General features: G+C 49.0%; 1 protein-coding gene across 1 annotated transcript; it reads right to left on the bottom strand.

The window, feature by feature from the left end:
- Positions 1 to 410: 410 nt before the first annotated feature.
- On the bottom strand, positions 411 to 10,399 carry LOC311122513 (uncharacterized protein; the record flags this gene model as incomplete). Its single annotated transcript, XM_084196853.1, has 7 exons — positions 411 to 617; positions 1,416 to 1,601; positions 3,465 to 3,551; positions 4,068 to 4,213; positions 5,118 to 5,259; positions 5,792 to 7,469; positions 8,499 to 10,399. 7 exons carry the CDS (start codon positions 10,397 to 10,399, stop codon positions 411 to 413), a joined length of 4,347 nt encoding a protein of 1,448 aa, XP_084052979.1.
- Between the last annotated feature and the right edge of the window lie 1,516 nt (positions 10,400 to 11,915).

Raw genomic sequence — 11,915 nt, 5'->3', positions numbered from 1 at the left:
GGAGGAGGAAGGAGGGAAGGAGGGAAGGAAGGTAGGAAGGGAGGAGGAAGGAGGGAAGGAAGGAAGGAGGAAAGGAAGGAAGGAAGGAAGGAGGGAAGGAAGGAGGGAATGAAGGAAAGAAGGAAGGAGGGAAGGAAGGAAGGAAGGAAGGAAGGAGGGAAGGAGGGAAGGAAGGTAGGATGGGATGAGGAAAGGAAGGAAGGTAGGAAGGAAAGAAGGTAGGAGGGAAGGAAGGAAGGAAGGAAGGAAGGAAGGAAGGAAGGAAAGAAGGAAGGAAGGAAGGAAGGAAGGAAGGAAGGAAGGAAGGAAGGAAGGAAGGAAGGTTGAAATGCATTCTGAAGAGTCATGCATCACGGTCAACAATCAAAGCTTTGCTCACTACAGCAGGCCGTCACGCCTCTTTACACTCTTTACACACACACAAACACACACTTCACCTCTTTACAGTTGTCAGAGTTTGAGAAATGGACCAGGTCGTCGTTGTACATTTCCTGGGAATTGATGATGTCACTGTATTGCTTCTGACTCAGGTCCTTAGGGTTGATCCCATTGGCTCGGAGGAACTCCCTGTAGGCAACGCTGAACGCCTGTCCGATGGACTGGGCAATGAGTTGGGCCTGCGGAGGGGGGAGGGGGGATAGGGAGGGAGGCCGGAGGGGGAAGGTTGGTAGGGGTAACAACTCAACGGAAACTACAGGCTATTCAAGTTGACAACAATGCAGAGGTGGGAGATAGCACACAGTTAGGGACCAACTGAAATGATGAATGAAGGTATAACACATGTTATAGGAAGATATAACACATGTTATAGGAAGATATAACACATGTTATAGGAAGATATAACACATGTTATAGGAAGATATAACACATGTTATAGGAAGGTATAACACATGTTATAGGAAAATATAACACATGTTATAGGAAAATATAACACATGTTATAGGAAGATATAACACATGTTATAGGAAGGTATAACACATGTTATAGGAAGATATAACACATGTTATAGGAAGGTATAACACATGTTATAGGAAGGTATAACACATGTTATAGGAAAGCCAACATAAGAGTTAAATAAGGTAGGGCCTCTGTACAGGCCATAGCCATTTTCAAAGCTTTAAAATGATGTTCAGTAATATTGTTCTGTAATAGTGTATAGACCTTAGCAAACACTGTGCCAAACAATCTCAAATAACAAAAGCAATGCCCCAATCCATCAATAACATTCAGCAGTATTCAAATGGAAAGAGTGGGAGAACAGAACAGAACAGAACAGAACAGAACAGAACAGAATAAAACAGAACATGATAGAACAGAACAAAACAGAACAGACTAGACCAGAACAGACTAGACCAGAACAGACTAGACCAGAACAGAACAGAATCTTATTTTAAGGCTGCCGGTCCGGTACTCACGTCTTCTGACTCAAAGACATAGCAGATCATTCTGTAGTGTCTCTGTCCCTCTGAGGAGGAGAGATCAGCTTCAGTACAGTCCTGCGAGGACGTGCCTGACATACGGGTACGAGCCATCAGAACCACGATGCTCCCGATGTCTGCGATGTAGGAGATGGTACGCAACGCACTGTCCATCAGCGTCTCCTGGGGGGATAAATAATACATATACAGTTGAAGTCGGAAGTTTACATACACTTAGGTTGGAGTCATTAAAACTCGTTTTTCAATCACTCCACACATTTCTTGTTAACAAATTATAGTTTTGGCAAGTCGGTTAGGACATCTACTTTGTGCATGACACAAGTAATCTTTCCAACAATTGTTTACAGACAGATTATTTCACTTATAATTCACTGTATCACAATTCCAGTGGGTCAGAAGTTTACATACACTAAGTTGACTGTGCCTTTAAACAGCTTGGAAAATTCCAGAAAATGATGTCATGGCTTTAGAAGCTTCTGATAGGCTAATTGACATCGATTGAGTCAATTGGAGGTGTACCTGTGGATGTATTTCAAGGCCTACCTTCAAACTGTGCCTCTTTGCTTGACATCATGGGAAAATCAAAAGAAATCAGCCTAGACCTCCGAAAATAAATTGTAGACCTCCACAAGTCTGGTTCATCCTTGGGAGCAATTTCCAAACGCCTGAAGGTACCACATTCATCTTTACAAACAATAGTACCCAAGTATAAACACCATGGGACCACACAGCCGTCATTCCGCTCAGGAAGGAGACGCGTTCTGTCTCCTAGAGATGAACGTACTTTGGTGGGAAAAGTGCAAATCAATCCCAGAACAACAGCAAATGACCTTGTGAAGATGCTGGAGGAAACAGGTACAAAAGTATCTATATCCACAGCAAAACGAGTCCTATATCGACATAACCTGAAAGGCCGCTCAGTAAGGAAGAAGCCACTGCTCCAAAACCGCCATTAAAAAAAACAGACTACGGTTTGCAACTGCACATGGGGACAAAGATCGTACTTTTTGGAGAAATGTCCTCTGGTCTGATGAAACAAAAATAGAACTGTTTGGCCATAATGACCATCGTTATGTTTGGAGGAAAAAGGGGGTACCTTGCAAGCCGAAGAACACCATCCCAACCGTGAAGCACGGGGGTGGCAGTATCATGCTGTGGGGGTGCTTTGCTGCAGGAGGGACTGGTGCACTTCACAAAATAGATGGCATCGTGAGGAAGGAAAATTATGTGGATATAATGAAGCAACATCTCAAGACATCACTCAGGAAGTTAAAGCTTGGTCGCAAATGGGTCTTCCAAAGTTGTGGCAAAATGGCTTAAGGACAACAAAGTCAAGGTATTGGAGTGGCCATCACAAAGCCCTGACCTCAATCCTATAGAAAAGGTGTGGGCAGAACTGAAAAAGCGTGTGCGAGCAAGGAGGCCTACAAACCTGACTCAGTTACACCAGCTCTGTCAGGAGGAATGGGCCAAAATTCACCCAACTTATTGTGGGAAGCTTGTGAAAGGCTACCCAAAATGTTTGACCCAAGTTAAACAATTTAAAGGCAATGCTACCAAATACTAATTGAGTGTATGTAAACTTATGACCCACTGGGAATGTGATGAAAGAAATAAAAGCTGAAATAAATCATTCTCTCTACTATTATTCTGACTGATTTCACATTCTTAAAATAAAGTGGTGATCCTAACTGACCTAAGACAGGGAATTTTTACTAGGATTAAATGTCAGGAAGTGTGAAAAACTGAGTTTAAATGTATTTGGCTAAGGTGTATGTAAACTTCCGACTTCAACTGTATCTGCTGTCGTAATACTAGGAACGCCCCCTTAAGTTATAAGAGGAAAAGATAGGACTCTTATGACAGTAGATCAGATTTTATCAATAAGGAAAATTAGGAATTGGAACTGGAATTTCTGTCAACTTCCTGAATTGAAACCCCAACCCGGTGGCAGATACAAAGCAACACAGAGAGGTCAGAGGTGAGTGTTTCCCTAGACACATAGCTCATACTGTTGTTACACACCTGTGTGTCAGCATTCAGCACTTTGACTGCTTTGGTGGAGATGAAGAGGTCAACTTCTGTCACCATCTGAGAGTCTTCATCTCGGCTCTGTGGGCAGACGTCATAGATAAGGGATCATCAACTAGATTCTGCCGCGGGATGATTTTTTTCTTGAGCGGATGGATGGATGGTCGAGGGGGGCCGGAACATAATTACAAATAATTTGTAGACTGCAAATTGACCGCAAAAATCCCAAACAGATATAATATTTGACTAAAACATAATCAATTCAAACCTTGCTTACATTTTGTATACGATCACGTGTCTCTCTATTATGTGTGGGAATACTTGGGAACAGATTTCCAAAATTTAAATCACTTGGAGCTGATTTTCTGGAGTTTGCTAAATGGCATATTATATTATATTATGGTAGACACACAAAACATGGTGAAAAGGAATGAGAGAGCTCCATCATGTGGTTGAAAAAGTGTACTCCAGCGGTGAGTTTTTTTTTCAATCGCAAAAATATTTATTGTGGTTAGGAAGAATGGATATTCAGTTCAGCTGACATTCATTGATCGATCAGAATATTAGGCAGGCAAAAAATAGAATTGAATAGAATACCTTGACCTGGCTGACAGACTGCTGGGCCTGGGCCATGCGTATTCCTTTAGACGGGTTTTTGTCAGACAGCAGCTGGGTGGAACCCAGATAGTTAGCAGCAAAGATGATCCCATCGATCAGGTCCTCTGGCTCACATGGACCTGGGACTGGGCATGAGAATCACAGTCAGAGTCAGGTTCAGAGTCAGATTCACATTCACATTCAGGGTCAGGTTCAGATTCACATTCAGCGTCAGATTCAGAGTCAGATTCAAAGTCAGATTCAGAGTCAGATTCACATTCAGAGTCAGATTCACATTCAGAGTCAGATTCAGATTCACATTCACATTCAGTGTCAGATTCAGATTAACATTCAGAGTCAGATTCAGATTAACATTCAGAGTCAGATTAACATTCAGAGTCAGATTCAGATTCACATTCAGAGTCAGAGTCAGAGTCAGATTCACATTCAGACTCCGTTTCAGATTCAGATACAGATTCACATTCGGTCAGATTCAGATTAACATTCAGAGTCAGATTCACATTCAGATTCAGATTAACATTCAGAGTCAGATTCACATTCAGAGTCAGAGTCAGATTCACATTCAGAGTCAGATTCACATTCACATTCAGAGTCAGATTCACATTCACATTCAGATCCAGATTCACAATCAGAGTCAGATTAACATTCAGAGTCAGATTCAGATTCACATTCAGAGTCAGATTCACATTCAGAGTCAGAGTCAGAGTCAGATTCACATTCAGACTCCGTTTCAGATTCAGATACAGATTCACATTCGGTCAGATTCAGATTAACATTCAGAGTCAGATTCACATTCAGATTCAGATTAACATTCAGATCCAGATTCACATTCAGATTCAGATTCACATTCAGATCCAGATTCACATTCAGAAGGCCGTTATTGTCCTATTGCTGGGCAATATGGTTGCAGCAGTACAGCAACCTCAAGGTGTGTCCACACCAGACACCAAACGGGCCCTAAACGGTTATATCACAATCATATGTGCATTACTCAGGTATGGATTCAAATGAACCATACAGAAAAAGTATATTTACCATCCACGAAGCTGGGGAACGAGGCGTTGTTCTGTGTTGGTTCAGGCGGAGGTGCGTTGTTCCTGTCCTCCTCTAGGGCCCGTCGCTCTGGGCAGTGAGGCCTGCATGGCTGCTGCTCTGAGACCTGTTGAGGCATCTGGAACAGACAGAGGGGAGATCTTACTGACAAATAAACAGACAGACAGAAACACGACCGGACTTCAGATGAGACTTAGCTACATGTACGTGGGTCAAATCTGGTGCAGTGTTTGTTGTACATGGTCCCTGTCAAGTCAAACGAATAACATAAAACAAACCCTGTTGAGTTGGCAGCATCAGGCAGTTACCTGTTTCTGTGTCTGTGTCCTTGTCTGTCTCTCCTCTGGGGACTCCCTCTGTGTCTGTGTCATTGTCTGTCTCTCCTCTGGGGACTCCCTCTGTGTCTGTGTCCTTGTCTGTCTCTCCTCTGGGGACTCCCTCTGTGTCTGTGTCCTTGTCTGTCTCTCCTCTGGGGACTCCCTCTGTGTCTGTGTCCTTGTCTGTCTCTCCTCTGGGGACTCCCTCTGTGTCTGTGTCCTTGTCTGTCTCTCCTCTGGGGACTCCCTCTGTGTCTGTGTCCTTGTCTGTCTCTCCTCTGGGGACTCCCTCTGTGTCTGTGTCCTTGTCTGTCTCTCCTCTGGGGACTCCCTCTGTGTCTGTGTCCTTGTCTGTCTCTCCTCTGGGGACTCCCTCTGTGTCTGTGTGATCTGCTGTGGAGCTGGTGGAACTGGTGATGGCGATAGACTGACAGCCCTTGGATGGCTCGTCAGGCTGGGAGGGGAGATAGAAGTGGGCCTTGGGCTGGGGCTGGTGGCACTCTGTCTGCGATGCTGCTGGGTCTGTCTGCCCCGGGTCTGGGTCTGATAAGAGCGGTCCTGGATGTGGGCCTGGTGGTTCTCCTGGAGGGGAAGGGAGTCAGAGGGGAGCCTGGGACTGGTGGTGCTCTCTCTGCGATGCTGCTGTGTCTGTCGGGTGTGGGGAGTGTGGTCCTGTATTTGGGCCTTGTGGCTGGGAGGGGAGGCAGAAGTGGTCCGGGGTCTGGGGAGACTCTCTCTGTGGTGCTGCTGGGCCTGAGACTGGTAATTTTGGGCCTTACTGGGTGGGGAGTCGGAGTCGGGCCTGGGGCTGGTAAGGCTCTCTCTACGGTGCTGCATGGTCTGCCAGGCCTCTGGCAGCCGAGGGTCGTTCTGGGCCTGGGTCTGGTGGTTCTGGGCCTGGGTCTGGTGGGTGGGAGGGGGGTCAGAAGTGATGGGACTCCCTCTCCGATCCTCCGACTGCTGGGTCTGGACCTCTGACTGCTGGGTCTGGGCCTCTGACTGCTGGATCTGGGCCTCTGAATGCTGGATCTGGGCCTCCGACTGCTGGATCTGGGCCTCTGACTGCTGGGTCTGGGCCTCTGACTGCTGGATCTGGGACTCTGACTGCTGGCTGTGTGTAGGCTCAGTGGTGAGTCTCTCTCTGCGATGCTGAGTCTGCTGGATGTGGGCCTGGGTCTGGTGGTTCCGGACCTGGGTCTGGTGGGTGGGAGGGCAGTCAGAGGTGGGCCTAGGCCTAGGGCTGCGCCTGACGGGACCTTCTCTGTGGTGCTGCAGTGTCTGGGCCTGTGTCGGGTGGTTGTGGGTCTTTGCAGGATGGGCCTGTTTTGGGCAGATCTGGTGAGGCTGGGTGTGTGTCTGCTGGGCCAGGGCCTGGGGAGGGTGAGGGTGTGGTGTGTTAGAGCCAGATCTATGTCTAGGCCTGATGGCACCTTCTCTGCAGTCCTGTGTCTTAGTCTGCTGGCTCTGTCGGGCTTCGCTCTGGGCCTCTAGCTGGTGCTTCTGTGTTGGATAGGCTTTTGTCGGGCCAGTATGGACCTCTGTCAGGTAGGTGTGGGTCTGGTAGGCCTGTTTTGGGCGGGTCTTGGTCAGCTGAGTGTGGGATTCTGTCTGGTGAAGGTGTGGGGTGCTGGAGCTGGGGCCGGATCTGGGCCTGGGCCTGGGCCTTGGTGGTCTGGGCCTGGTGGCAGCCTCTCTGCAGTCCTGTGTCTCTGAGCTGCTGCTGCTGCTCATGCATACCTTTATCTCAGACACTATCTGGCCAGTGTCGTCCTCCCTGTCAGTCTCCCTCCAGCCCCTTCCTCCTTCCTTCCCACTCCTCCCTCCCCGTCCTCCTCCCCTCCCCTGCCTCTTCACCCCCTTATGGGCCCTTTGAGGGGCCTCACAAGTCCAATCGCTTCCCCCACCACTCCCCCTTTGTGGGGACGCTGAGACACACACTGAGATTGTACTGTCCTCTGGGGTGTTACAGTTTCCCAAAGAGCTGACCTCACCATCCTCCCTGTCACCCCTCTCTCCCTCTCTCACCTTGTCCCCCTCCCTCTCTCCCTCTCCTACCCTCACTCTCTCCCCCTCCCTCTCTCTCTCTCTCACCCTCTCCCTCTTTCCCTCTCTCACCCTCTCCCCCCTCCTCTCTCCCTCTCTCACCCTCTCCCCCACCCTCTCTCCCTCTCTCACCCTCTCCCCCTCCCTCTCTCTCTCTCTCACCCTCTCCCCCTCCCTCTCTCCATCTCTCACCCTCTCCCTCTTTCCCTCTCTCACCCTCTCCCCCTCCCTCTCTCCCTCTCTCACCCTCACCCTCTCCCCCTCCCTCTCTCCCTCTCTCCCCCTTTCCCCCTTCCTCTCTTTCTCTCTCACCCTCTCACCTTCCCTCTCTCCCTCTCTCACCCTCTCCCCCTCCCTCTCTCCCTCTCTCACCCTCTCCCCTTTCCTCTCTCCCTCTCTCACCCTCTCCCCGTCCCTATCTTCCTCTCTCACCCTCTCCCCCTCCCTCTCTCTCACCCTCTCCCCCTCCCTATCTCCCTCTCTCCCCCTCTCCCCCTCCCCCTCCCTCCCTCCCTCTCTCACCCTCTCCCCCTTTCTTGCTCCCTCTCTCACCCTCTTCTCCTCCCTCTCTCCCTCTCTCCCCCTCTCCCCCTCCCTCCCTCCCTCTCTCACCCTCTCCCCCTTTCTTGCTCCCTCTCTCACCCTTTTCTCCTCCCTCTCTCCCTCTCTCACCCTCTCCCCCTTCCTCTCTCCCTCTCTCACCCTCTCCCCCTCCCTCCCTCCCTCTCTCACCCTCTCCCCCTTTCTTGCTCCCTCTCTCACCCTCTTCTCCTCCCTCTCCCCCTCTCTCACCCTCTCCCCCTCCCTCCCTCCCTCTCTCACCCTCTCCCCCTTTCTTTCTCCCTCTCTCACCCTCTCCCCCTTTCTTGCTCCCTCTCTCACCCTCTCACCTTCCCCCTCTCCCTCTCTCACCCTCTCCCCCTCCCTCTCTCCCTCTCTTGTGGTTTGTTCCTCCTGCTGTCTGTCCTCTGTCTCTTCAGACTCCTCCTCTGTGTACGTGGTCACATCCCGCTCTTCCTCTGTTTCACCACTTTCATCTGGGAAATTCTCCTCCTCCTGCCCCTCCACCTCCTCTTCCTCCTCCTCATCTCTAGCCTTGGGTGTCTGTTGTGGATTGTCATTGAACTGATGGTGATGCTCAGAGGAGCTACGGGGATTTCTATCTGCATCCTGCATCTCCTCGCACTCAGGGCCGTGCATTGGTCTAGTGGGTTTGTATTGTACAGTGGTGCTGCTGTCCCCCTCCAGGCTGTCCCCCTCCACACTACCCTTCACATAGGTACCATCCTCACCTTCTACATAGGCGGCATCTTTGGGGCAATAGGGTCCATCCTTGTATTCTTCTACGTAGGTTTCATCTTCATGCCTCACATACGTTCCGTCTTCGTGTTCTATGTAAGTTCGGTCTTCACATTCCACGAAGGTTCCGTCTTGGAGTTTCATGTAGGTTCCGTCTTGGAGTTTCATGTAGGTTCCGTCTTGGAGTTTCATGTAGGTTCCGTCTTGGAGTTTCATGTAGGTTCCGTCTTGGAGTTTCATGTAGGTTCCGTCTTGGAGTTTCATGTAGGTTCCGTCTTGGAGTTTCACATAGGTTCCATTTTGGAGTTTCACATAGGTTCCGTCTTGGTGTTTCATGTAAGTTCCGTCTTGGTGTTCCATGTAGGTTCCGTCTAGGTGTTTCATGTAGGTTCCGTCTAGGTGTTCCATGTAGGTTCCGTCTAGGTGTTCCATGTAGGTTCCGTCTAGGTGTTCCACATAGATGCCATCCTCACTCTCTACGTAGCTGACATCTTGCGGCTCAAGGTCGTGGCCGTCGTACCTCACCTCCATCCCCTGGTCTTCCACCTTCAGCGCCTGATCAAAGACCTGCTCCACACCTTCAACGTCTGAACCCACGTTGTCGTACTCTGAGCAGCTGTCATCTACCTCCTCCTCCTCTTCCTCATCCATGCTGTCAGGGCTGGTGGTGTCACTGGGCTGGTTCAGCGAGACACTAGCTCTAGGAGGGACAGGAAGAGGTGAATTGGAGGGACCAATCAGACACGGCTGGTTAGGACTAGCACTGGTAAGGACAGGTGAAAGTTTATCAGCCCTGGACTGGCTCTCCTGGCTGGATGGGGAGTCAGAAGTGGGCCTGGTGCCGGGGCTCGTTGGACTCTCTCTGCGATGCTGCTGGGTTTGTCGGGGCTGGGCCTGTGCATCTGACTGCCGAGGGTAGTTCTGGGCCTGGGTCATGTTGCTGCAGGCCTGGGTTGGGTGGGCCTGGGTCATGTTGCTGCAGGCCTGGGTTGGGTGGGCCTGGGTCATGTTGCTGCAGGCCTGGGTTGGGTGGGCCTGGGTCATGTTGCTGCAGGCCTGGGTTGGGTGGGCCTGGGTCATGTTGCTGCAGGCCTGGGTTGGGTGGGCCTGGGTCATGTTGCTGCAGGCCTGGGTTGGGTGGGCCTGTGTTGCATTAGCAGGGACAGGGACAGGTGCTGCAGGCCCAAGGGTCCTCTCATCATTGTTATTGTCCAGCTCCTCATTGCTGGTGCTCTGCGAGTGCTGAGGAGGGCCCTCAGTCTTCAGACTCAGAGTCCCATTATGAAGTCCTTCAGTTGGGCTTTTTCTGCTCAGACCCTGGGGTTCTTCATCAGTAGGCTCCCCTGTGGATAGGGGACCAGGGCAGGGCAGAGGGCCCTTACTCCTCAAACTCTGTGGTCTTTCTTTCTGAGGTCCTTCATTATGAGGTCCTTCATTAGACACCTCTGTGGATCCTGTGGGACCCGGGCTGGGCGGAGGGCTGGGGGCCAATATTCTTCTAATAGTCCCTGGCTTCTTCTCTATGGATCCTCCTGGGCAGGACGGAGGGCTGGGTCCCAGGATTCTGGTGATCTTCCCTGGCTTCTTCCCATGAGCCATGGCTCAGGCTGGCCCCCAGTTTCCCCACCACACTATCCTCAGTCCTATAAAAGCACAGCAGTGAACCCGTGGTCAAATTATAATTGGAATAGCATATCGGGTTTACATGCCAAACCTATGCCTAGGATATAGCTTACTAGTTCTATTTACATAACTAGACCAAATAAGGAAGTAAGGGAACGCATGCAATCCCCAAGTGAGCGAAATCAAAAGGTTTATTCTTCTAAAACTGCGTCACTACACATCTGCTTTCAATAATACCCGCCAAACACACACATCTAAATGCGAACTGTCCCTGTCCATGGTGTTGAACTGTATGGATGACTGATGCTTTTTGAAGTAGTAATTTTTGTTGATCATTATGACGTTGCAAATGCTGTTGCTAGTGTGCATCTATAAGATCTCACGCGAGATTATTCAATTGCACACTGCAGATAATCAGATGATAAACGATCATGCCAAACTTTTGCCGCAACTGCAGCGGTAGTGTTGTTTCAAATCTGTTCCTCGCGGACAGGACAGGGACACGCACGCATTCGTTCTATCTCAATCTATTTCTTAAATCCTATCCGGGTTTTCACGCACTCAGCATCTTCTTTCTGTCTTTCATAAAACGCAAGGGTTTGGTTTTCTCATCCATTCTCTGAAAACCGCTATTCGTCACATTGATCTATAGCCTTGTAAATCGCCGACAGACAAACCGCTAACTTCTTATAGGCACAATTAACAACGACCTTGATTTGAATTTATTTCTCATTGAGACTGCACCACGCTGGTGTAGTGTTATAGGCTAATCAGGCTGGTGGTGTGTGCCATGATTCCTCTGTGCCATTAAGACCACATCTTTATAATAGGGACCTCAAATATAGGGTTGCAAACTGAATATGCTACTGATCTCTTTCTATTAAAGCATCACAATTAAAACAATATAGGCTAATATCCGACTTACCAGCATCGACTGATGATAGGATCTTGGCTCCTTTGATGTCCGGATCAGAGATTTGCCTTAGAAACCCCGGAATCTGGTGAATTTGGAAGAAAGGGGCAAGTAGCCCTGGAACGTGTGTAAGGAATACCCCAGGCAGGCTATATTCTCTCCTCAGTACGTGCGGGCAGCACCCTGAGGAAATGGTCTTGTCCATCTGATCTCAATAAAAATATCCTTTATGCCACATGAGACTAAACGTACATCATTGGCAGAGTCAAAGTGAGTGGCCTATAGCAACAATTACATATATTTGTTTCATTGGGGTCAAAAAACATTATAAGACATCTTCCCAGATAGTCAATGCATTGTCTATTTGTAAAAAAAAATCTGTGCAGTTGATGCTGCATTTATTTCTACAGAAGGGGTAGGCTACTTACACCTCATAGGCCAATTAATAAGAGCCTTAACAATTAATATTTTTTAAGTGTTTTATGTTGTGTTATTATTAATTTGTGAAACACACAATTACCTCCCCTTTCAACAATATATGAAAATCCACCAAATCGATGGATTTGTCATCTACTACTT

Source organism: Coregonus lavaretus (genome assembly GCF_964263955.1).
Source record: "Coregonus lavaretus genome assembly, contig: HAP1_SCAFFOLD_438, whole genome shotgun sequence".
Taxonomy (NCBI): Eukaryota; Metazoa; Chordata; class Actinopteri; order Salmoniformes; family Salmonidae; genus Coregonus; species Coregonus lavaretus.
The sequence above is the reverse complement of the archived record's forward strand: the minus strand, read 5'-3'. Positions and strand labels throughout refer to the sequence as shown.